General features: G+C 45.2%; 1 protein-coding gene across 1 annotated transcript; it reads right to left on the reverse strand.

Annotated features, from left to right (window-relative positions):
- Positions 1-20,138: 20,138 nt before the first annotated feature.
- Positions 20,139-22,274, reverse strand: LOC147737068 (uncharacterized). The gene has a single exon (XM_086961663.1). The coding sequence runs from the start codon at positions 22,062-22,064 to the stop codon at positions 20,586-20,588; it is 1,479 nt and encodes a 492-aa protein (XP_086817789.1). The 5' UTR covers positions 22,065-22,274; the 3' UTR covers positions 20,139-20,585.
- Positions 22,275-27,362: the final 5,088 nt, after the last annotated feature.

Consider the following 27,362-nt stretch of genomic DNA (forward strand, 5'->3'; position numbering starts at 1 on the left):
GCAAATAACCTGCGAAAAAGGATGACAATGTCTAATGCATCAAATGTTTCGAGATGCACAACCACAAACCATGACCAAATCGAATACAAAGAGTTAGTACACAGAATAAAACTCCTACAACCAGTTTATTGGCCAGATCCAGTGGACATCTTATACGGTGAGGGAGAATTACAAAACCTTTGTAGCAGGTTGCATGTATTTGATACTAGGCAGTACATCCTTGGTTTCAGAGAGTACAAACAAAATAAAAATTGCATCCCTGAAAGCCTGAAACCATTAGTGCACATTATAAACACCTTTTGTACCTCAACTGCTGAATGTGAACGGGGCTTTAGTGTAATGAACGATGTGCTCACAACACTGCGGAACAGAATATCAATAAATCGTCTGTCTTCTATAATGTTCATAAACATCGTGGGGCCTCCTGTCATAGAATTTAAACCTGAATTTTATGTTCAGAAATGGTTAGAAAAAGGGAGGAGGAGTGCCAACGAAAGAAACTGCATGGCTCGGAGACAGATGGCTTATGATTCCACTTATAAGCGTATTTGGAATATTCTGTGATTGGAAACATGTCCCACATTGTAAATGAATTAAATATAAACAACTTATATATTAAACCTCAAATAAACATGTGTATCGATTGTTTGAATTAAATAACGTTATAAGCTGTAACTGGTCAGTGAAATGTCAAATGCACAAAAAATTGGTATGTTTTGCTATTTTTAGCCACACCTCCAACTCCGCCCACTAATCCAATCCTCTGCTTATTCCCGCCCCCTGAGTCTCCGCCCACAGTTCCCCTACTTTTTTGTCCCCACTTCGACCACTGCCCTGAAACGATAACAGGCATAATCGGCCCGGCTGCGGCTCGATCGGGCCCGGTGGAACTGATCTCCCAAAATGTCCCCAGGTGGGGCACGTGGCTGCCCCGGCGGCGGGACATGTTTCTGCCCAGGAGGGACCCAATGACCCTGCTGCTGCCCCGGCGTTGGCTGACTCTAGAAAGTGCTGAACTTTCTGTGACCGGACGGCGGTGCGAGAGGTGAAGGATGCGGTCATCCATGGTGCACCTAGGGGTCCTGTCAGCTCTCCCACCGAGCGGGGTGGGGCAACTCCCACCCTGACAGACAAGCAAGATTAATCTCTCCCCAGACTTTACAGCTTATGTAACGGTGCCCCTGCAGGGGTGGTCCTTACCGAGGACTCATGTTCCATCCTGTAGGATGCCGGCTCTGGTCCTTGTTCTCCCCATCAGCCCGTGGCCCCCGCCGCTGCTCCTTGGCACGCTCACGCTGCATCCTGTCGATGGCTCCCTGCCTCAGCTACCGGTCGGATGTCGCTTTTCTTCTCCGCCGCTTGCAGCCGAGCTGGTAACTCACCAGCGGGTGAGGTGTAAAAGCTCTTTAAAAAAAAAAAAAACGAGGGTCCGCCGCCGCTCAGGACGTCCGAAGGAGCCAATCGCGCCCTCACTGACCTCCTAATGCTGCGCCTCCCACTCTAATGGTTCTTGCCCCCTGCCCCCAGCGGCACAATGCACGCTGAAAACGGTGAAACGAGAAGCGGGCTTGTGGTGGCCTAGCCAAGTGCCGGTCCCGGATTCGTGGAGCGTCTGGGTGAATACCTGCTCCGCCACAGAGAGCCTTGCCGGCGCACCGATGCTCCTATAAGTCCAGCGATGGCCCGTCGTCCGCCGGTCCCGCTAGCACACCGATGCTCCTATAAGTCCAGCGATGGCCCGTCGTCCGCCGGTCCCGCTAGCACACCGATGGTCCCTTCAGTCCAGCGATGGCCCGTCGTCCGCCGGTCCCGCTAGCACACCGATGGTCCCTTCAGTCCAGCGATGGTCCGTCGTCCGCCGGTCCCGCTAGCCACCGATGGTTCCTTCAGTCCAGCGATGGCCCGTCGTCCGCCGGTCCCGCTAGCACACCGATGGTCCCTTCAGTCCAGCGATGGCCCGTCGTCCGCCGGTCCCGCTAGCACACCGATGGTCCCTTCAGTCCAGCGAAGGTCCGTCGTCCGCCGGTCCCGCTAGCACACCGATGGTCCCTTCAGTCCAGCGATGGTCCGTCGTCCGCCGGTCCCGCTAGCACACCGATGGTCCCTTCAGTCCAGCGATGGTCCGTCGTCCGCCGGTCCCGCTAGCACACCGAGGGTCCCTTCAGTCCAGCGATGGTCCGTCGTCCGCCAGTCCCGCTAGCACACCGAGGGTCCCTTCAGTCCAGCGATGGTCCGTCGTCCGCCGGTCCCTCTAGCCACCGATGGTTCCTTCAGTCCAGCGATGGCCCGTCGTCCGCCGGTCCCGCTAGCACACCGATGGTCCCTTCAGTCCAGCGATGGCCCGTCGTCCGCCGGTCCCGCTAGCACACCGATGGTCCCTTCAGTCCAGCGATGGTCCGTCGTCCGCCGGTTCCGCTAGCCACCGATGGTTCCTTCAGTCCAGCGATGGTCCGTCGTCCGCCGGTCCCGCTAGCACACCGATGGTCCCTTCAGTCCAGCGATGGCCCGTCGTCCGCCGGTCCAGCTAGCACACCGATGGTCCCTTCAGTCCAGCGATGGTCCGTCGTCCGCCGGTCCCGCTAGCCACCGATGGTTCCTTCAGTCCAGCGATGGCCCGTCGTCCGCCGGTCCCGCTAGCCACCGATGGTTCCTTCAGTCCAGCGATGGTCCGTCGTCCGCCGGTCCCGCTAGCACACCGATGGTCCCTTCAGTCCAGCGATGGTCCGTCGTCCGCCGGTCCCGCTAGCACACCGATGGTCCCTTCAGTCCAGCGATGGCCCGTCGTCCGCCGGTCCCGCTAGCACACCGATGGTCCCTTCAGTCCAGCGATGGTCCGTCGTCCGCCGGTCCCGCTAGCCACCGATGGTTCCTTCAGTCCAGCGATGGCCCGTCGTCCGCCGGTCCCGCTAGCACACCGATGATCCCTTCAGTCCAGCGATGGTCCGTCGTCTGCCGGTCCCGCTAGCACACCGAGGGTCCCTTCAGTCCAGCGATGGTCCGTCGTCCGCCAGTCCCACTAGCACACCGAGGGTCCCTTCAGTCCAGCGATGGTCCGTCGTCCGCCGGTCCCGCTAGCCACCGATGGTTCCTTCAGTCCAGCGATGGTCCGTCGTCCGCCGGTCCCGCTAGCACACCGATGGTCCCTGCAGCCCAGCGATGGTCTGTAGTCAGCTGGTCTCTCTGACAGAGCTCCGCCTCGTCGCCTCGTCTGTAGAAGTTAGTCAGGTGCGCCGCTCTCCCTGCTCCTCGACGAAGTTGAGAGCTACCTGGGCGAGCGGCGACTTATATTCGCCATCCTCTCACCTTGGCGCTCCGGTGGAGCCCCCTGATTGGGGGTTCAAACATAGCGCTCCCTGCCCATTGGCCGCCCTTTTGGTGCCACTGGGCACTCTCCGTCTTTTTGGCAGGTGGCGCGAAGCGCAAATCTCCCCTTGGCTTCTGGGCGCTTTAAAGCGCCCAGAACCAGTTTTCCACTTGGGGCACGACGCGGGTTATGGCGCCGGCCCCAGCGGCCTCTGCAAGAACGGAAGTAGTGAGCCACGGCGGGGGACTCAAATCGAGACAGGAGTCGTGGAATGCTGTACTGCTGACAGATAAGTGCCTCTCGGAGCCCCAGTCCTGAGGCCGAAGGCAGGGTGACTTTCCGCCTCTGAGAAAGTTCGAGACATAATTAGCACTTAGGAGGAGTGAAATTTTCTCCTGGACGGACACTTGCGCGCAATGGACTGGGATCCGTCCGTACCTCGATGATCTCCCCAGGCGAATCCTCATCTTATCTCACCAGAAACGTCTCACCTGCAGCAGGGCAGCACATGTGCAGTGCTGCCGGGGAATGCGGCTCTGGTAAAGTGAGTGCACTGCCCGGCAAGTATGGAGCGCTTAGGAACGACTGTGCAGGTCAGCAGTAGTTTTTCTGTGTAAGCGGCAGGCGGCGCTAATGCTACCTTCAATATGTGCTTTTTTGTGTAAGTCAAGTGGCAGCGCGTTATCAGCTGCTTGTAGTGTTGGTGAAGCTCTGCCCTGGGCACGGCTGCAGGCTCGAGGCTGCCGGTGGACCGCGACCAAGTGTGCTGCCTCACAGAGCATGAGGCTGCCTTGCCCAACATGCCCCGGGGCGCATGCTGCTGTCAGCCGCCGTACGTTTTCACTTCACCCTCGGCCAGACAACAGCTCTAACTGTCCGTTACTTTCAGCAGCAGTGCTAAAAGATGCAAGGATTGCTGGAAATACTCATGTTCTGTTGTACCTGTTAAGTGTTTAAGAAAAATCAATGAAACCTATTAAACCAAACACGTTACTATAGGGTGCTTTTGTTTACTTGTAATTTTGACCAGGAAGCGGTATATTGCTTTCTAAGTATGTGCATTCATGCTTTGCCTTACCCTGAACGCTACTTCAAATAACACATTTAACTCATTGAAGTGCTGATTCTGTGATGGAAAGCGCTTCGCTCAACATTTGATTTAGGTTAAGGTTAACAGAACAGAACTGAAAACATTTGCGTTCCAACATGGTGTCTATGTTTGTGTGCATTTCCACTGAACTCAACTGCCTTATCCGGAATTACGTTGACAGTTGGCTTACGTTTTTTTTGCGATATTTTGAAGTGTCTGTGTTTTAAAACTCCCCACAGTCCACATCCATGGCTATTCTCCTTTCGTTCCAGACATAGGTGCTAGTTCCATTTTGCAAGTACTTTTTGCTTTTGGTATTTTAGGGCTGTAGCTTACTAATTACACAAATGAAACTGTATTGCATAATCTTCCTCGTGCACATTCCTTAGTCTTGCCCTAGCTGGCTGTAACCTATGTGTGTTTCAGCCTCACTCTCCTTTGATGCTTTCCTGATGCAGAATGTCAGTGACTACTGTCCAATCAGGTTGCAAGGCCACTATTTTTTTTATTTCTGGTGCTTTACAGCAATTTTAAGATCCCCTTAGAGTTTCTTGTTGCTCAAATGTGTGTAATTTCTGATAAGTATATGTTTCCCTGGTCTTCGTGGCTTGATTTTGCTTGCGATAAAGTGTCACTCATAGTCGTTGAAATGTCACTCATAATTACACTTAAATTATGAAAATGTCACACATAGCTATCAGAAACTTTGGCAGCTATGCTAGAGGGTCCCTCTCTCACTCACCAAGCGCTTCTTCAACCTTTGCGCAGCTCATACATACACGAAGCACCAAGAAGAGCAGCGCTGAAAGACAAGCGTGATCTCGTGGCCGCGAAAGTTAAAGTTGTGCCTGTACAGCGTTTCCTTTACGGGAGCCAGCATGCACAAGTTTCAAGTTAAGTGCTGACTGATTCCAAGAGGTCCCTCTAAGCAGTGCTTACGCACTGCATAGCGAGACCTAAAAAGGAGGTCACCGGTATACTCAGACTGAGCACCTAAGCGGTAACTATGGGGGGGGGCGTGGTCGAAAGGCTAATGGCTCAGTGAAGTAACTGTTCCACGGGAGATGTGCCTCTGTGTTGCTAAATTTTGTGTTGTCAGTATGTATTTTTAATTGCTCCCAAGGAATACATTCATTTGTGAAAGGAAAGCAGAGTGACCCGTGCCCTGAAGATATTGCCTTCAAATCAATAGGCAATGAAACATGTTGGCTCTCTATGATGAAAAGAGGCAGCATAGTGTCCTTTTAATGTGAGCAAACCCACAGCATAGATTAAAGGTGATAAGCTAGTGTTGGTTAAAGCTCGTTTTTAAAACATAAAGTGGTGCCTAAATGCTAGGATCTACTTTATGGGGTCAGTTTTTTAGTACTTAGAGCAACACTTTAGTACACATAACCAGTACGCTCACGACTGGTTTCACTGCACACTTAACACATGTGCACTTCACCATCACCATGATTCATTTGTCTTTACTGTTTCCTTTAGGGTACGGGTCTGCTGACGATGAGAACCCGAGTCCACTGGTGAGAACCAACCAGTGGACTCCCAAGGTGTTACTTCCGTGAGGCACCCTATACCCCTTGACATTTTTGTACGTTTGTCACTTTATTGGCACTCACTTGCGTTATAAGGATTGTATCTATTACACTAAGCTCTGGGTTACACTGTTTGGGAACATTTTTATACATAGAACAGGGACCTATAGAGAAAGACAGCGTAGGATTCACTGCTCACGCAGGACACGATATTGTGGCAGCTATTGACAGATATTAGGTCCACGTGCATCTGTTCTAGCATTGAGGCCAGGTCTCTAGTGTGTTTTACTTCAGTGAGTGGGGGACTGACCTGGCTTATATAGGACCCCTCAGGCTCCTTGGGGAATTTAGAAATAAAACAATTTGCCAGAATCACCTCATGTGCTCACGTGGGTAAGCCGGGACTGATCCCAGGTTTTCTTGTTTCTCATTGTGATAGTCATTGTTTGCTCAAGTGGGTAAGCCGGGACTGATCCCAGGTTTTCTTGTTTCTCATTGTGATAGTCATTGTTTGCTCAAGTGGGTACGCCGGGACTGATCCCAGGTTTTCTTGTTTCTCATTGTGATAGTCATTGTTTGCTCACGTGGGTAAGCCGGGACTGATCCCAGGTTTTCTTGTTTCTCGTTGTGATAGTCATTGTTTTGTCAAGTGGGTAAGCCGGGACTGATCCCATGTTTTCTTGTTGCTCATTGTGATAGTCGGCATCTATTTCTCTCTCTCATTTGACATACACATTAATTATTTGTCTTTACCTCTTGGTGCATGAGGGGTGAGTCTGGGTGGCAGAAAGAAGCCACACTCGGCTTGTTTTGGGCTCACGGATAGAAGAGATCCTTGTGCTGAGCCAGAGCCAGGCATATGGCTCGAGCCGTCAGTGGTTTGTCCACCTCTATCGCATAATGGCAATCGAAGGGACAAAGACATAGGAACCACTCGATGTGACCGTGGTCAGATAATATGGTCAAGTAGGAGTATTAACACCACAGCACAAGTTCTCTTGCTACGCAGTCAATAAGATTCTCACTACTTCGTATTTCAGAGAGTGGGCTCTGAGAATAGGTGTCCTACCCTTATGGGTAACATAAAATGGATAGTTGGCCTTCAGTCCTGTTTTATTATCACATACTTTTTACAAGTGTTTAGTTTGAATGCAGTTATTCCTGTTACTGATAAAACCGAATACAACGATCTTGAGAACACAATTTGTCACGAGGGGAGGCTGGGAATTAAGACAAACAAGACTCCTGGTTTTATAGACTTCATCTTGTTTGGTACATAATTTGGGTATCAGTGGCTTTGATGGTGAGACTCGGGGACTGTTCTTATCAATGAAATGCAGATGATGGAGGCTGCCCAGACTTTTAATGGAGTTCACAACCAGAATATTTTGGGCAAGATGTCAAGCCAGGAGTAAATGACAGTGAGGTTTGTGGCTGCCCAACTCAGTGAACTACGCACCTTGTTGGGGAGTTTCACGAGGATTTCTAAAAGCACTTGCTACTTTAAATGACCCTGTTTCTAAGCTCTCCAAATGTTTACAGATAAGAGATTAAAAGCATAAGTAGATGGTGAGGCCTAAGATTGTATTTCATTCCAATTAAATAATCAAGTTACCTCCTGTGTAAACTTGATTGATCAAACGTGGCAATAGCAGGCAGAGAAGGCTTGCTTCAGGGTCCAGTACACGGAGAGCAACTGAAATACAGCACAACACAGAACTGTCAAATCTATGTCTCAAGTAAACACTAGGGGATTCATTTAGAGGGCAGTTTGATATGCCCTCGATAACCCCATGAGTCACAGTCCACACAATGTACAGGCTTTGTTCCCCCTATTTACAACCTTACATCCCCCAAATCCCCTGCCTGACCCTCTCCCTGCTGATGACAATGTGGGCCTCTGTCACCCAGCAGACCATATGTTTGAGGCATGTGAGCTGTAGATCACATGCTTTGCATACACACTGTCATCTAGTTTTGGGTCTGGATGTTTGCAAGTTGTTCTTCGAAGAAGTTTTTCCAGTCACGAGGTAGGTGATTCATCCTTTAGGTGATAGTGCGCATGGGCATCAACTCCATTGTTAGATAGTTTTTTTTTCGCCATCGGGTTCGGACGTCTATTGCTGCACTCCGCTTTAAAACCGTTGCTTCGGGTTCCCCCCGGTGTGCAATCCACTTTACCCGCATCGGTACTGTTTTCGAACACTTATTCCACTTCTCCGCGTATTGTGTCCGTCGATCAGAGATCTTGGAAAGGCCGTCCAGCCTACCCTCTTCGGTCCACTTTGCAGTCAATGGAACGGACCCCATTTAAATTCTGCCCTTGGATCTTTAACAAAAAAAAAAAAATCTTTAACAAAAAAAAATTCTGCCCTTGGTGCCGCACTAAGTATATGCGCACTGACCTGCACGAAGTTTGCAACTTGTGCTTGTTTCCGGAGCACAACGAAGAGAACTGTGACGTGTGTAAATCGTTCTGATCAAAGAAAACGCTCCATGATAGTCGGGCTTGACGTCACGAGATGCAAACTCATAACATCGACTACATGCTGGACATCTTTGGCAAATATTTCGAACAGGAATTCAATGCACAAGGGGCAGAGGAAGAACTTTTCTCCATCCCTGAATTGGACTCAAACGCGGAAGAAGACTTGCCGCAAGGTCAACGTACCGTGAGTACCGAAAGCCCCTTAACCCAAAACCCAAGTCAACCAAAACAAAAGGCTTCGGTCCCACCCCCGCCTTCAGGCCACGTTCAACACCGACAACATGTTTCCGATGCCCCACCCTCCGGCTCGGCACAAAACACATCACTAAGCCTTCTGGCTCAGGATCGAGTAGGCCAAAGACTGGCACCAAGCCGAAGCATTCAGGCTCGAAGCCGCAACCCGCTTTTGAGCTGAAATCCTTGACGCCAAAGAGAAAGCCTCCTTCGGCACTGAAACCTTTTGGCGTTGAAAGGAGATTGCACCCCAGCACCAAAATCTTCGGCACCAAAACCGTGCCTCCGAAGCGGCAGGGTCCAGATTTCGATGTTCCAACATCCAAATTGGACCTAAAACTAAATGAACTATACTAAATCCTGATACAAGATGTGTTCTTACTAAGTAACCCCAGAAACGTAAACCTGAGTCACAAGAAAGACACTTACTTTATTCCTTTCAAGAAGAAGAATGTGGATACTAACCCTACTCCCTTCCCACATTCTTCAACACCAACCTCTCCACCTTTACGTCATTTGTTAATCACATCCACAAACTCTCCAGGATGACAATGTAGGACACCTAGCGTTGCTCACTAGAGTTGCAGAATATCATTGGGTGCAGTTACACAAGGAATTTCTAGAGGAAGATTTCCTAACCCTCACTACCACACATAGGGCTAGCCACACTCTGCCTATTCTTAGAGGCATGATGAGGCATGCGGACAACATTTTCAAAGATCCAGTGCGGGCAGCATTCTAACCCCCAGAATTGAAAATTATAAGGCTGCTCCTTCAGATCCAGTCTTTATTAAAGGTCAGCTACCACTAGGCTCTTTGGTAGTCTCTAATGCCCGTAAAAGGACCTATTCACAGACCACAGGGATGCACCCCCTCCAGATAAGTAGTCAAAACTATTAGACGCCTCTGGTAAGAGAGTAGCTGCTTAAGCAGCAAACCACTGGCGCGCTGCCAACACCCAGGTCCTGCCAGACAGATTTGACAGGGCACACTGGATTGAAATGGAGCAGTTGCTGCAACATCTCCCAGATGAATGTAAAGCAAAGGCCCAAGATTTAGTTCAGGAGGGAAAGCTCATATCCAATTCCTCAATAAGATGTGCTTTAGATGCTGCAGACACGGCAGCTGGGGGTTTAACACAAGTGTGTTACTTAGAAGACATGATTGGCTAAGGATTTCTGGGTTCAAACTTGAAGTCCAGCAGTCTACTTTAAATATCCTTTTGACAAGGAGCATCTCTTTGACCCTGAAGTAGATAAATCCTTGGAGAAGATGAAAAAGACACAGTGGTAGCCAAATCCATCGGAGCTCTACAGTCTCCTCCTAACCGTGGCTCCTTTCGTCGGTTTTTCTACCAGGGGGTTTAAGACCATTTCTTCGGACAACACTGCCACCTCTTATAAAGGTAACAACTAATCTTCCTCTACGAGAGGTTTCCTTAGAGGAGGATAACAAAGGTCGAGGCAAGCGTTCAGTACCGCGTAATTCCCACTCTCCCAACAGTGACTTGCTCACACTTCCCCCGGCCATTTTACATCTATTGGGGGACTTCTTCTACAATTCCTCCACATTTGGCAATCTATCACTACGGACAAATGGGTGTTAGGAATTATCCAATATGGTCATTGCCTGGAACTTACCAACATTCCTCCAAACATACCACCAGGTTCTCACAAAGTGTCGCCAGAACATTACACTTACATTTACACTTCAACAAGAAGTCCAGTCTCTCCTCTCCAAAGGAGCCGTAGAACCTGAGCCGTTATAACATCAAGTAACAGGGGGCGTACTCCTTGTATTTTCTATTCCCAATAAAGACGGCTCATTGAAACCCTTTCTAGACCTCAGAGAATTAAACCCTTTACATACTTTCAGAGCATTTCCACATGGTGATACTGCAACAATTGCTCCCTCGTCTAAAGCAGGGCGCTTTATTGTCTACCCTAGATTTCAAAGACGCATGTTTCCACAATCCATTCAGGATTACAGCCTTCCAACATACAAACTTATCTGGGAGCCGCAATAGACGCTCACAAAGCTCTAGCCTCTCCCAATACAGCCAGGATTCACAACACTCAGGTCCTTCTCGCTCAATTTCAGCCCAACCACGCATTGCCAGCAAGAGTATTCATGCAACTACTAGGGATGATGGCGTCTTGCATTATAATTTTTTACCCCCATGCAAGGCTTCACATGCGTCACCTTCAAGAATGCTTAGCAAGTCCGCGGAACCAGTCGCAGGGTCAGTTGACTGATCTAGTGGCCGCACCCATCGCTCTCTGCAGTGGTGGAACCCACAAAATGTATCCAAAGGGCGGCCCTTTATCCACCCTGTTCCACAGACAGGGCTAACAGCAGACGCATCGCTCACTGATTTGGGCGCTTACCTACAGACTCTCCCAGTCCAAGGGTTGTGGACTCTAAAATACAAGAGCCTCCATATCAATCACCTGGAGCTACTAGCAGTATTTCAAGTGCTCAAAGCCTTCCTACCTTACCCTACAGGCAAAACTGTCCTGGTATGCACAGAAAACATGCTAGCGATATATTACATACAAAAACAGGGGGGGAAACACACTGTCTGCAACTGTCACGCCTAGCACAAGCCATTTCAAAATGGGCCATACATCAAAAAATGTATCTCCTAGCAGAATATTTTCCAGGAGTGAACAATCAGATTACAGACAGAGGCAGCAAATCTACGAGTGGGAACTTCATCCCCAGGTTCTCCTTCCCTACTTTCATGAATGGGGATTTGCACACATAGACCTGTTCGCCACAGCTCCAAGCGCAAAATGCCAAAGCGTCGCCTCCAGGTTCCCACACCTGCTCTCCAAAGGCAATGCCCTATTGATGAACTGGTCAGGGATATTTGCTTACGCTTTTCCATCTCTCCCACTCATTCCGCTGGTAGTTCGGAAGCTCAGACAAATATCCCTCAAACTGATTCTCATAGTTCCCACATGGGCACGTCAACCTTGGTTCACCACCCTGCTAGAGCTCTCAGTAGATCCACAGCAAAAGCTGCATCTCAACTCCAGTCTCCTCACTCAGAGCCATGGAGAAATCAGGCATTCAAATCCCAACAAACTCAACCTAGCGATTTGGCTACTGAGGTCATAGAGTTTTGTTATTTACAATTACCACCGACTTTATGAATATCCTAAAGGAGGCTAGGAGACCTACCACTAGGGCATGTTATGCAGCAAAATGGAAACAATTTGTTATCTATTGTACAAATAATAATATCAATCCCCTTGATGCCTCAGGGCAAAACATCATCTGTTGCCTCTTACACTTATAGCAATCTGGACTAGCCTACAAATCCAATTGCTTGCATTTAGCAGCAGTAGCTGCATACTTATAAAACATACAACATTTTTCTCTATTTAGAGTGCCAGTTAATAAGGCCTTTATGGAAGGATTAAAAAGCGTAATACCACCAAGAGTCCCACCTGCACCAAAGTGAAACTTGAACATAGTCCTTACAAGGCTGATGCGTCCACCTTTTGAACCAATGCACAGGTGTCCATTACAATTTCTCTCCGGGAAGGTTGCTTTTCACAATCATTTCCTGAAGGAGATTTGGTGAACTCCAGGCGCTAACTATACAAGAACCTTACTTTCAACTTCATAAAGACAAAGTGGTTCTATGAACCAATCCCAAATTTCTACCTAAAGTGGTTTCTGCTTTTCACATCAATCTATCAGTCGAGTTACGCGAGTTCTTTCCTCAACATGTTTCTGTAGCAGAACGAGTTCTACACACATTAGATGTTAGAAGAACTCTACTTCATTATGTGGAAAGAACAAAAGATTTTCGCAAGACAAAACAGTTCTTTGTTGGTTTTTTTGCCACCACACTCAGGCAATATTATATCTAAATCAGGCATTGCACGATGGATTGTCAAATGTATCACAACATGTTATGTGAAAGCGAAAATAACCTTGACAATACCGCCTAGGGCGCATTCCACCTGCAAAATAGGGGCGACTATGGCCTTTTTAGGGAATATTCTCTTAGCTGACATTTGTAAGCCAGCAACATGGTCTACACCGCACTCATTCACCAAACCTTACTGTGTAGATGTGTTAGCGAGACAATAGGCTAATGTAGGTAAGGCAGTAAATATAACACTTTTTCAAACAACGGCGACAGCTACAGGTTAGCCACCGCTTTGGGAGTTACTGCTGTATAGTCTATGCAAAGCATGTGAACTACAGCTCACATGCCTCGAACGGATAATGGTACTTACCAAGTAACCATCTGTTCTTGGCATGTAGAGCTGTAGATTCACATTCGCCCACCCGCCTCCCCAGGTACCTACACCTGTTGCAGTTCTTCTTACTTACATACAAACGCATGGACATCTCTATTCTACCTTTACTAACTCCATTCTCACCCTCTGCTCAAAAACAATCTAACAATGGAGTCGCTGCCCATGAGCACTATCACCGAAAGGAGGAGTCCCCTACCTCGTGACTGGAAATACTTCTTCAAAGAAAAACAACTTGCAAACATCCGGACCCAACTCTAGATGGCAGGAGTATGCAAAGCATGTGAATCTACAGCTCTACATGCCAAGAACAGAAGCTTACTGGGCAACATGATCCTTTTGGCCCCCCTGGGAACATGTTTGAGATTACCCGTACAATAAAATGGTGCAGTTGTAAACACATAGCATTTCTCATTTTTTATGTTTGAAACATTTTATTGAATAATAAAACCTAATAAACATAATCTAATTAATAATGCATAAATAAACATGAGCTGCCAAACATATAATAGACAAAAGTGGTACATAAAACTCAACATACGGTAACATAGCATTCTGTAACACAGCATAGTTATGTAGAGCAAAATTCTTCATATCAGGCAACCTAAAAAGTTAAACAATGGAAATGTTCATGAAGAAAGGAAAGAAAAGAAAGAAGGTGGGATACAGAGATTTCATTAATGTAATGCTTCCAACATATAGAAAAACAAATACAAACTATTTTTTTACACAAATAAGTGCAAAAATGAAAATACTAAGAGAAATATTGTGAACAATAATCATATTGTGAACAATGAGCATTTCATATTGTAATTCAAATTCAATTTGAATGTTCAAGGAGGCTTTTTGACTTCATCAGTGTTATTTGACTTATGACTTATGATACGGACATGAATACTTTCTGGAAGGGAACCGCCTCATAGGGCTCAAAATAATTTCTTTTTCTACACTAGCAATTAAGGTATAAACTTGAATTCGATCCACTTTGTGGTTAAACACTTCTCTTTCCAACGGGTGGCAACAACAATAAATATTTGGTCAATTTTACATTCGAAAGGAAAAACATACCACGTCTAAATCATGCTGCACAACAGGGCATTTTTAGGTGTAGCATTCATTAAGGTTTGACCAGCCCTGAAACCATAACTCCTTATCTTTTGGGATTTTAAATGTCATATGGAAATAGTTCCAGCAGACCCAGCAAAAGACCAGTATCAATTAGAAGAATTGTAATTAGAGAATATGTGCTGATAAATAATCTATTGATGTAAAATACAGTGGTCAGGCCATGCTTGTGGATCTAATTTATTCCATAAATTGACTGAGCATAATACTTGAAGGCCCATCTCTCAGATCAGGTCATTTACAGTTTTATTTCTGATAATAGTAATTAAGATCAATGATAAACAGCTTTTAGAAACCATGGGTGGAATTGATCCTTGGTCTAAATCTAGATTATTATCTGCAACATACGCTAGAACAAACAGATTAAATCTAAAAGGGTTGAATATGTTTATTATAGTGGTTTTGAGAAAACCAAGAAACACACATTGTTCCTGATACTCAGAAAATGTATCTAAAAATTATGATTACATCATATCTTATGTTGAAGGCCCAGAGACAGCTTTACCTACTTTTCTGTATGCGACAACATTTAGAAACATATTTAACAAAACATTAAAGCTTGATGTCAGAAATTCTGTCCTTAACCCTTTCGATGCTCATGACGAGCTCAGCTCGTCATGATGCACGGTTGAGCTGTGCTGATGACGAGCTGAGCTCGTCATGATTAATGGACCTGACGATAAGTCAGCATAGGAGGGGAAAACACCTAGCAGCCAAGGTGTTAAATAGGTATTGTGTCAGAGTTAAGCGAGATGGTTTCATTTGATCTCAAGCAATACTAACATTAAATAGGTAGGTGTACAGGTTACTAACTCAACAAATGGTATTAGCAAACTTAATTTGGAGACAATTTAGAAACATAGGGTTTTACCGTTCACAAACGCCCGATTCGGTAAATCCCATGGTTTGCAATGCTAAAACCCTTTTTGAGATATACTAAGCCCATTTAAGGATTCAGAATTTGGAAGGGTGATACCCTTCTGAAACTTTAATACATCCTTGTGGTATGCATTAAGTTTTGCGACGAAACGTAGGTTGCAAAACATTATTAGGAGTCGGTAATCCAGTAGCAAACGGGAAGGAGTCCCCAAGGGGACCTTTGTGAATGTGAAAGGAAAATGGGCTGAATTAAAAAAAAATGAAAGATTCCTTTATCTAAAAGCTTTCACAGAAACGGTAGTCTGCTGACCCCAAAAGGAACCACTTTTACCAAATGTATTATTTTTGATGGAGGTTTAATATATTTTATATTTCTGAGATTCAGGGCCTGATTTAGGTCTCGGCGGATAGTTTACTCCCTCACACTGGTGACGGATATCCCTTCAGACAAAATATAATTCCCATCGGACAAACAGGAATTTATATTTTGGGTGACAAGATATATGTCGCCGTTGTGACACAGTAACCCGTCCGAGATCCAAATCAGGCCCTTAGTCTCCAATATGTTTGTCCTGTGGTGTAAATATGTGTTCCTGTTATTTTCGTTCCCATTTCAATACTGTCATGAAATATAGCTATTCTTTTTGTTAAACATATTGAAATAACTTTATCACAAATTTAGGGAACTCTAAAAAAGTGTTTTCACTCTTTAACTTGAAGCTTCCTAATAAAAATACTGATCTGCTAGGTCATTTAGCTTTCTCCCTAAAACAAGCACAGTTTTGATTTAAGAGAGATGGTTCTTGTAGAGATACATATTGGGGTTAATTTACAAAAAACTATTATAGCGCTTCTTTCATCTTTAAAAAAGTTTTAACTATGTCCACGAAACGCAACAATTTAATTTCTCTCCTATAAGTGATACATGCAACATTTTATATCCAATAATTTAACGTAATTTACTGATAAACTTATCTGGTAAAGATACATTATTTTCTTATTTCTAATGGTGTCACACATCTGGTAGAATTAACAGACTTCTCTTCTGGAACAAAAACTGCAATGAGAAGGCATTAAATAGGATAATTAACATTCCGTTATTCTTAATGCATTTTCTTAGCACACAGAGGTATTTCCCTAAATTGATCACAATATTTCAAGGAATGAATGAATGAATGAACAGTGTTTTATAATGCGCTACTTAGCCCAATGGGCGTCAAGGCGCCTAATCCAAATACCTGTCTTATGCCCGGTGAAAGCTTACTAGTAGGCCTCTTTAAAATACCAAGTTTTTAAAGCCTTTTTAAAGAGGGACAGCAACGGTTGCGCCTTAATCTCCACAGGCAGGGAATTCCACAATCGAGGAGCCACAGTAGCAAAAGCCCTTCCTCCCCATCTGACCTTCCTAATTAGAGGAACGCACAGAAGATTCATGTTGGAGGAGCGAAGGTTCCTGCTGGGAGTATAACACGTTAGCAAGGAGCCTAAGGCATCCGAGGGGCCCGCAAGTAAGACTCCGAAAACCAGACATAGGATTTTAAATGAAATTCTAAACTGGATCGGGAGCCAATGAAGGTCCTTCCTGGCTAGCGTGGCAGAGGAAAAGATGGGAATGTCCAGAACAAATCTGGCGGCCGCGTTCTGAACACTCTGCAGGCGTTGGATCAGGGCCTTATTGATATTTGCATACAAAGCGTTGCAATAATCTAGCCGGGAAGAGACCAGCACGACCACGTTCTGTTTTCGAGCCTGGGGGGACAGATAGTGAGTGATTCTTCTAAGAATCCTAATGACTCCCCATCATGTGGCCACAGTTCTATCTACCTGAAGGTTCATTGACAACGAGGTGTCTATAAGAACACCAAGGTTCCTGGCTGAGTGCGATGGAGTAGGACAGGCTCCCAATGAAGGGGGCCACCACTCACTAGACCACACATCCCGGTCCTTGCCGAAGATCAGCACCTCGGAATGTTCTGTGCTCAAATGTACAATTAAGGGGTAAGAATACATACCCTCGGCCACATGCCACTCACAGCTCAGCTGTACAGATGCATGTTTGATTACAAATGATTATGGTTTGAGCTTAGCTTAAACCTTGTCCACAGTTAAATAAAGTAGCGTAAGCTCAAGAGTGTGAATTTTGCAGCCATAAATAATGTCTTTTGAGGTTTTCCAACATGCAATATGGTGTCAGCGATTCATTGCAAAGTGTAATTTGGCGGATGAGTGAAAGCAGCTTTGCCGGCCTAACTGCGAGTTGCAAAGACACATAAAAGGTATTTCACCACAAATGCAGTTGCAAATAATTTATCATATCCAGATACCCGAGTTAGGGTAGTATCTGTTTTGGGAGTTGCTACATTTTTATTACCTAAGGATAAAAGTGAATTGACTGTTTTAAATAATTCCTTAGTTGAGTTTTCAGCTGCTCGATTTTATCTGTAAAGAAGGCAGTTTTAGTCACCTGAACCATAGTTTTATAATCTTTTATTATAGTTTTATATTGTATGTATTCCTCTAGGCTGTAACTCTTCCTCCAAAGTTGGACTTGGTGCCTACATTTCCTTTTATATTCTCTGAGCTCATAGGAGCACCATGGTGCGGACCGATAGTTCGTCTTTGATTTAAAAGGCCCTACTTGAGAGACCGCTGCATCAACCCAGGCCTGATACCTGGCAGCAGCTTGCTCCACATCATGATCAATTGAGGGCTTGGATTCACATACAAGATTGATTGGTTTGTTTTTATCAACTTTCTTCCTTGCACAATATTTTATTACTATTCGTGTCTGGGTGGAAATGGACTGCATAGCTGGACCACAAAGATTAAACGAAATGCCTCTGTAATCAGTTCACACCAAACGCAGAGCTTTTCCGACCGATGAATTGATGTTATTGGTAAATATACCATCGACGGTGTGATGAGCACTGCTCAGTCTGATTTATGACCCAGGTTGCGTCACAGAGGTGAACCACTGGCGCACTGAGATATTTTGTTCTTAGATAAAAGTCCCTGACAACTTAATATTGGAGCTGTGAACAAAATGATGTTTCTGAATGATTTTCAATGGGAGAAAATTAATGTTAACTTAATGATTAAGTTACTCTTCATTTAAATGTTCCCCCATTTTGAAGGGTCACATTTACAAACAGCAGGGCCCTGACTCCCAGTGGCCAGTAGACATCGTGTCGTAAGTATAACTGAAAAATACAGCCATTTTTTTTTTTAAATGAAACAAATTTAAAGTGCAGATTTTTTTCCATATTATAAGCATTTTTGAAGAACATTTGTTAGCACTTTAAATTTCTCTCATTTAAAAAAAAGATTGTATGAAAGTGTCCTACATATAACAGTGCAAAATATGGTGAAAGGTATGTCATGTGCAGCAAGTACATACAAGACAAGCTCTCAGTCACCCATATAAATATAAACCATCCATATGTACACATTTGTTCATACATGCCCAATGACGGCGCACTAACTGACACACATGGCAGCCCTGCCATAGTACCCTTAGTCAAATATTTTGCTCAAACGATAGTGTCTCTACGGATATTAGGCCTAAAGCAATGAAGATGGGCGTGGAGGTGGTAACTGCGTGAGATGTTTAGCCTCCAGCAGCTAACAATTTTTACTTATCAGAAGCAGCTTTCACTAAAGAAAAGGTTGGAGACCCCTGCTGTAAACAGTTAAATACCTGCAAAATTCAATAATTTGAAAAAAACACAAAACAATACAGAACTCCACGCAGAACGATGGGTTTCCGTTGTGCTGCTCCTGTGAAAGGGGGCCCGTTTTTACACTTGCAAGGACTGCTTAAGATAGATAGGATAGGAATGATGCAAACTGGGAGGGGGAGGGGCACCATGTTACCTCCACTCTTTGCAAGTGGGGCTTCAACTATATGGATCCAGCCCACAAGGTTCAGAGTTGGCCTGTGAAACAGAAGATTCCTTACTAAGGTGTACAGGATACAGCGTGATAAGTATACGGGAGAGGCAGCAATGTACTGTCCTGATTAGACCATGATAATTAACTAAAACAGTGTAAATTTTGACTATTCAGGGACTGTTTCACATGAACTATGTCTCCTGAGAATCAGTTTTGCTTAACTTTTATTGTACAAAAGTAATTCACAGTCCTGTTTATGAGTATAATATGTGGATCTGATTGTTTTATCATCATATCACTTTCAGCTTGAGCACTGTGCTGACATTACTCAGAAATGTATATGTACACTTGTTACTGAGAATACAATTTGAATTTTTTTAAATGAAAAGGACTCATCTGAATGTTATTCATTTAAAAAAAGGTGAATTAATCTCTACACATGGCCTGCATATGTGATACATTCCTGTGAGATAATGAACCCACGAACCCCTGGGTTTGTTCACAATGAGAATGGTTAGTGCTCATATGCGTCTTCGCTCGTCACTCTGGAGCAGAAAGAATTTGACACTGAGCTGCGCGATGTCTCCTACCGGCGTGCAGCAGGACTGCTTTAAAGTTTCAGGATCCAGTCTGGCGCCTGGGGAATATTCTCACGGTGAAGAATTAGCAGGTCAAGGAGTATCCACCAGAAACAGCGTGACCAAAGGTAAGTAACTTGTTTATTACGTTTAACTTCTGCTGTATTTTATCATCAAAATTCTGCATTCAATAATGTTCACAAAGTGTACAAAACACTGCACCCAAAATATATATTTCAGTCTTATGTAAACAAACAGGGGTGAGTAGGAGCCTTTTGGGTCTAATACATTTTAGACAGAAATAATGTGAATTTTGTGGCAATTAGTTGATTTTGCCAGCACTAACATTTCTCTGAGTCGAGGAGTGACCTTGAGAGTTTTGTAACTTTCAGGTACTGTAACTGCTGATTTTTGGCAATTTGTTGACTATTTTCAATCCCGCAAAATTCTTTTGAGGTTGCAAGTAAACCTATTGCAACTTCAGTTTTTTCGCTTACATGTAAAGTCAGGTTGCATTAGAAGCTTTTCAGCAACTCAGGATGATGGTTCCTATTCACCTGGTGTGGATGCATTTCTCATGTTTAGTGAGACTGACTTTCTTTTCTGACTAAATCCTTTCTTGCATTCAGAGCACGTATAAGGCTTTAATCCAGTGTGGGTCTTTCATGTCGAATTAGATTATATTTGTCAACAAACCTTTTCTGACATTCAGAACACCCTAAGGCTTTTTCCCCCTGTGTGAGTACACTCATGTCAAATGAAAAGCAGTTCGTAACCAAAGATTTGCTTGCATTACAAGCACTCATAAGGTTTTTCCCCAGAGTGGGATCTCTCATGACATGTAACACTGTCTTTCAGATAAAAGCGTTTCTAGCATAAGGATTTTCTCCAGTGTGGAGTTTCTCATGGTGAGATTGTGTTTTTCTCTGAAGGTATTTCTGGCATTCAGAGCACTCATATGTTTTTTTCCCAGTGTGGAGTCTCTCATGGTTAGTGAGGCTGTGCCTATCAAAGAGGCATTTCTGGCATTCAGAGCACTGGTGACGCTTTTTTCCTGTGTGTGTTTGCTCATATAGTGTGAGACTGCATTAAAAATGTAATCTTTTCTGGCAATCAGAGCACGGAAATTTATTTTGGACTGTGTGTGTTTGATTATGGTGCTTGTAACAGCTTCTAGCTCGTTTCTAGCAGTTAGAGCTCTGATAAGTTTTTCCCCCACTATGGATTCTTACATGTTCAGTGAGATTAGATTTATGTCTGAAACTTTTTGGGCATTCAGAGCACCGATAACGGTTTTGTCCAGTGTGGGTTCTTGTATGGCTAGTAAGTCCTCTTCTTTCACTGAAACATTTTTGGCATTCGGAGCACAGATAAGGTTTTTCCAAAGAATGGGTTACTGCATGTCGAGTAAGTCTCCATTTGTTACGAAACCTTTTTTGGCATTCAGAGCACTGAAAAGGTTTTTCCCCAGTGTGGGTTCTTGTATGTTCAGTGAGTCTTCTTTTTTCACGGAAACATTTCTGGCATTCGGAGCATGGATAAGGTTTTTCCAAAGAGTGGGTTAGTGCATGTCGAGTAAGACTCGGTTTGTTACGAAACCTTTGCTGGCATTTAGAGCACTGATAAGGTTTTTCCCCAGTGTGGGTTCTTGTATGATCAGTGAGACTGCTTTTTTCACTAAAACATTTCTGGCATTCAGAGCACTGATAAGGTTTTTCCCCCGTGTGTATTCTTATGTGCCGAGTGAGACTGCTTTTTACAGTAAAACATATCTGGCATTCAGAGCACTGATTAGGTTTTTCCAAAGAGTGGGTTATTGCATGCCGAGAAAGACTCGGTTTGGTAGAAAACCTTTGCTGGCATTTAGAACACTGATAAGGTTTTTCCCCAGTGTGGGTTCTTGTATGTTCAGTGAGTTTGCTGTTGTAACTGAAACATTTCTGGCATTCAGAGCACTGATAAGGTTTCTCTCCAGTGTGGGTTATTGTATGCCGAGTGAGAGTGTTTTTGTCAATGAAACATTTCTGGCATTCCGTGCACTGATAAGGTTTTTCCCCAGTGTGGGTTCTTGTATGCCGAGTGAGAGTGCTTTGGCCACTGAAACATTTCGGGCATTCAGAGCACTGATAAGGTTTTTCCCCAGAGTGGGTTCTTGCATGTCGAGAAAGACTCAATTTGCTACAAAATCTTTGCTGGCATTCAGAACACTGATAAGGTTTTTCCTCTGTGTGGATTCTCACATGCTCAGTTAGATATGATTTATCGCGGAAACATTTTTGGCATTCAGAACACTGATAAGGTTTTTCCCCAGAGTGGGTTCTTGCATGTCGAGAAAGATTCATTTTGCTACAGAATCTTTGCTGGCATTCAGAACACTGAAAAGGTTTTTCCCCAGTGTGGATTCTCACATGTTCAATTAGATGCGATTTATTGCGGAAACATTTTTGGCATTCAGAACACTGATAGCGTTTATCCCCAGTGAGCAATTTCACATGTTCAGTGACATGAGATTTATGGCTAAATCTTTCTTCCCCAGCTTGTGTTATTTTGTGTTGAGTGAGGCTGGGTTGAACACTGAATTTGTTCTCATAGTCTGTGTTTTTACAAGATTTATTTCTAGTGCTAATGTCACCAAGTTTGTTTTTCTTTTGCTCATATGCCATGCTTGGAGTGAACCAGATCCTTCCTGGAGTCCGGCTTTTTTAGAAAATGGTCAGCATTAATCTCTGAAACAAATCATGGGCAATCTCCGTAACGCTTGAATTGAGCAAAATTTGTCTGGAAGTTGCCCTATAAGCACCTGTTGACAGGTTTCTTGCAGATAATGGTCTTCAGGTTATGACCTCTTCGGAAGCAACTTATTTTGTGACTGATGTTTTTCTCACATTCCTTTGTATAGGTTCTTAGCAAAGCAGTGATTAAGGTGTTAGTTGGATATTTAATGATTAAATGTTAAGTTCCATTTTGCACTGACGTAATGACAGTAACCGAGGACGTTAGAACGTGCACAGTACTATTGTGGATCACCAGTCGCAGAACATCAGTTCCTTTTAACCTTCTTATACATTGAGCAAAGTTTGTAGTTCTGATGACAGGGATTCACATTAGATATAGCTCCCCAGTGTTCACTTAATCATTTTTTATATTTAACAGTTCTACTCCTGCACAACAGATAATGCTAAGCCAATTTACATAGAATCCATCACAGAACAGTACACAATAAAAAGGAAACATTTATTTGAGATGGTCATGGACACAATGAAATGGTGTATCTTTAAGGGAATTGCAAAAGAGAGGCGAGTGGTTTGAGGTGTTATATCCAGAGGCAGATAGTCTCGAGTTTTCACTGGTTAAAAACGGTTGTTGAGCAAGAGTGATTTTTAATCTCAGTGCTTTTCTCTGTCGGATGTGTCGGCTTCAAAGTCTTCTTTCGGCGTCTTTTCTATGATGGTATGTAGAAGAAACCTTTTGCAATAACTTTCTGTTATGCACCGTGTGCTTCCTCTCTGGAATTAGATGAGGCTTTAGATTAACATTTATTCTGTCATGCTGAGGCAATTCGTCTTTCTGATAATTTTTCAGATGAGCATGCTGAAGTGGTCTTTCAACATTATTTCTGATGCTGTGTGCACAAATATGGCTTTGCTCTGGGTTAATGAAATGCAAAATTAGAGACTTCACTTACAGGTATAGCACTTTTCTCAGCTCCCAGGTCAGCGCAACACCTAGATTTTAGAAATTCTTCAAACTTAAAATGCTGGATGTCCTTCTGTTTTTCAAAATAATCCTCCTTATGGCACTGACATTCGGTTGCCTAGCGCTAAACCTTGCGTTCTTTGCACATAATTTCAATCTGTAGATTTAAAATTAAACAGTTAATAGAAGTAAATTTCCAAAAATATAAGTTACAAGTCAAATGAATGCAGAATTGGAGAATTTTGATAAATTTTAGCTCTTTTTCTGACACAGCAGAGCGAAGAATTGTAAACTGAGAGCACTCGGTTGTAAGAGTGAGAATTTGTAAAATTTACAAAATTTTAATAGACTCGCATAACTTACATGTACCCTGTGGAGTTGTAACGCAGTATCCCAGAGTCATATGGACTGGCACAAATCATCTATTTATAAAAAAAATACTATTCATTCATATGTAATGTAGATTTCTGGGTTGGGAATGTCCCCTCCATTGACAACGGGCGTTTTCCCCTGTCGAAGTTGCCAACTGCATGTATCTGTTATCCTGACTTTTGATTTTTGGCCTCGGCTTCACGATAATCTATTGTGTGATGCGAGCCCTATGCCTACATCTATCCCTCAACTAACCGAAGCGCAAAGAAATTAAAGTGTACTTTCATGTGTTAATTTTATTCCAGCTGATTATCAGTTGTAAGGTTTTTCTGACACGATTTTTCCAGATGGAAACATTTGACGGAAAATCTGCAAAAGACTTTGTCTGCAGCAGTAGCAACCAAGATTTGTGCTATCTTTTTTTTTAACTGGGGGAACACACAATGCTTTGCCCTGTTAGAACCAGATTCCCTTTCCCTCCCCTACTCTTGACACCCCCAAAACCAACTACATGAATATATCTACCACCTGCTGGAAACAGGTGGTAAATATTAGTGAGAAAAACCCTATGAAATGGCAAATTGCGTGTGGTTTGAAGACCAGAAAAATTTGCTCCTCATGGCAGTTCCCCATTCAATGGCGTCCACCTTGCACCTGTACGTTACTGGGGAAATCTATCACAAACTAAAGGAAACCATTATGTGAGAATTTTCTGCCGCCCCAGTACTGTGCAACTTGTAACAAGGGACTATGAGAGGTCTTGGACCGGGCCTGTGACCTGGAGGGTCACACCAAGTGTGCCCTTATTTAAGGCAGAGGACTGTCATGGGTTTAACAGCTAGAGCAGTGGTAGCGATGCACCCTGTTGTAAAGATCAATAGCCTGATGAGATCTTTGCATCAGGATCACTGGAGTGGGGTCCTACTGACGCACCCATTTAATGCTCTGTTTCTATGTCCCTGCCCAGGCTTTTGAGCTAACATCTCAAGTGCGTGTTAACCATGTTGGTGGGTGTAGCCTGTGAGGGGCATACACAGAATGTGAGAGTGTGCCAGAGTAAACTACATCTCCTTTCTACCAGTTGTGTATACAAGTGGGACAATCTAGCCCTCTTGTATGCTCCAGTTCAAAGTCCTCTGTTACCAAGGAATAAAGTGCTCTGCAGAGCACTCAGGTGCTTGCTTGCCAACAGGATTGGTGTCTGCCTGACAGTCTATCCAAGTTGAAGGGGCATCACAAGTAGGCTGAATTGATTGCTGGTGTGTCTCCCTGCAAGGGCGGGTTGAATAGCCGCCGGACTCTGCAGTACCTTTCACGCAGCCTTATCTTCTGGGAACCGGACCGACACCTCGCGGCACCCGCTCCGCGAGCACCACTCGTCTCCTTGGGTCCCCCAGTGAGTGTGCACACAGGACTCGAGCCACAATCCACCAAGGCTCGTTGCGGGACTGCGAGGACCAGCGGGCAGCGCGCCAACCTGCCACAGCTGGTCCTCTTCCCGCCGCCTCCTCCCTGTGCATTTAAATTGGGGGCTGGACATCGGCTCTGCGTGTGTCTCCCTGCAAGGGCGGGTTGAATAGCCGCCGGACTCTGCAGTACCTTTCACGCAGCCTTATCTTCTGGGAACCGGACCGACGCCTTGCGGCACCCGCTCCACGGGCACCACTCGTCTCCTTGGGTCCCCCAGTGAGTGTGCACACAGGACTCGAGCCACAATCCACCAAGGCTCGTTGCGGGACTGCGAGGACCAGCGGGCAGCGCGCCAACCTGCCACAGCTGGTCCTCTTCCCGCCGCCTCCTCCCAGTGCCTTCAAATTGGGGGCTGGACATCGGCTCTGCGTGCGTCTCCCTGCAAGGGCGGGTTGAATAGCCGCCGGACTCTGCAGTACCTTTCACGCAGCCTTATCTTCTGGGAACCGGACCGACGCCTCGCGGCACCCGCTCAGCGGGCACCACTCGTCTCCTTGGGTCCCCCAGTGACTGTGCACACAGGACTCGAGCCACAATCCACCAAGGCTCGTTGCGGGACTGCGAGGACCAGCGAGCAGCGCGCCAACCTGCCACAGCTGGTCCTCTTCCCGCCGCCTCCTCCCTGTGCATTCAAATTGGGGGGCGTGTTCTCCCTTCTAAGAACTATATAGGTGGACCTACATTTCCGGCCCGCGGGACGGGCGCGGACGTGCGCGGGCGAAGACCGGGCCACGAGCGGGCCCGTTTGTGCCCGTTCGTGACCGATCGTGTCCGGGCCGGGCCCGCCCCCTTGTTTTTTCTACTACTCCTTGACATACTTAGTGTGGGGAGATGTCCTGTCGAGAAACCAGGAGCAAGTCATCTTTAGCCGGAGCGGCTATTACTGGAGGTATGGAGAAATTTCTGATTAGAGCTAATACCCTCATTGACACTGAAATAAACGTTCTCGAGAAGCGTTTATCAAAGGAACTATCTGCCTACAAAAGATCTTCCCTTGGTACTCTGGCTAATGCTAAAACCCCCGACCGGCTTACAGAGACTAATAATAACGCCACAACAACCTTAACAACTACTGAGACCAACCCGGCGTCACTTGATCTGGACATATTGGTTAACGAAATTCTTCCAGAAATTGATATGGCCCTTGATATTAATGTGCCCATTCCCTCAGATTCCGCTGTTATTTGTGATACTATATCAAATGGGGTTAATGACGGGGCTGCAACCAAAAGTAAAAGGCCATATAACTCGAAATCGGGTGGCAAATCAAAATCTGCCAAACATCAACATGATTCCCTTAATCCCACACCAGGTTCATCCCAACCTTTACCTAGCTTGGATTTTTCTTGAGAAACCCTGGGAGCCCTCTTTAAATCTTTTTTATTCCCCCTAGAGTCCAAACTGGAACGCATTGAACTTCGTCTGACTAACATTGAGAAAACCTCTGCTGCTATTCTAGCTAGATTCCCCAAGTCTAATATTCTCTCTAATCCCTCTAACCCCCAAATCACCCCCACTAATCTAGGTCCCCCTCTAGTGAATACTGCTGTTCCCTCTTTGCAACCCCCTATGGGCAATCTAGCCCCGATTCAAAGCAGCAGTTCTAACATTCCTTCTTTGCTACCAGTAGGCCCAGTTCAATCAATGACCACTACTAACGGGGCCACATCCAACGATCATATAGCTCCCCCACCCCCTGATAAGATTGTCCCTAGACCACGTAGGCCTGACCTGCCCCCTGAAGCCAATCGCTTCATGGTAGTTTTGGCCGGTGTCCCTCCCCTAGAGGTTGGAGAAGCCGAGACTTTCCAATCCCTCAAAAGTAAAGTCATTAGATGGCTGAACTGGAATAGACCCCTCCCGGCCCACCTTCATAATGAAATTATCATGGTTAGAAGGGTACCTTGGCTGGGTAAAACCAGAAAGTCTATAATTGGGGACTGTATCACGGTGAGTTTGAGACCCCAGGGCAGTTTTGCACATATGTGCCGGGTTTAATAGATTTCTCGATTCCACCATCCAGACGCTGTCAGTGTCCTTCTTCTTTCCCCCTATCCATATGCATCATGATCAAGGCCGAGGTAATTGGACGAGGGTTGAGCGGAGGGGCAGATTTCGTGGATATGAAGCAAGAACGGTCTTGTTGCCTCCGGAGACCCCCTTCTGCGATTTTAACCGATTTAACTGTCTTAACGGGTTAGATGGAGTCGACTGACTACCTCCAACTTATGTCTCAGTCCCCACCCTCCCTGCTACTGGTAACAGTTTAGTAGCAGCTATGGGTAAAAGTTTATCCATCACTCCTGCACCCGTAATGTCCCCCACCGCTACCTCGGTACATTCAGTATCCCAGGGAACTGACCCCCCTGGTAACAGTTTAGTAGCAGCTATGGGTAAAAGTTTATCTATCACTCCAGCCCCCG

Source organism: Lissotriton vulgaris, chromosome 1_1 (assembly GCF_964263255.1).
Source record: "Lissotriton vulgaris chromosome 1_1, aLisVul1.2, whole genome shotgun sequence".
Lineage (NCBI taxonomy): Eukaryota > Metazoa > Chordata > Amphibia > Caudata > Salamandridae > Lissotriton > Lissotriton vulgaris.

What these genes read in the sequence shown, in the direction of transcription:
- LOC147737068 (XM_086961663.1), bottom strand. Translation starts at nt 22,064, where the DNA reads ATGGCATATGAGCAAAAGAAAAACAAACTTGGTGACATTAGCACTAGA.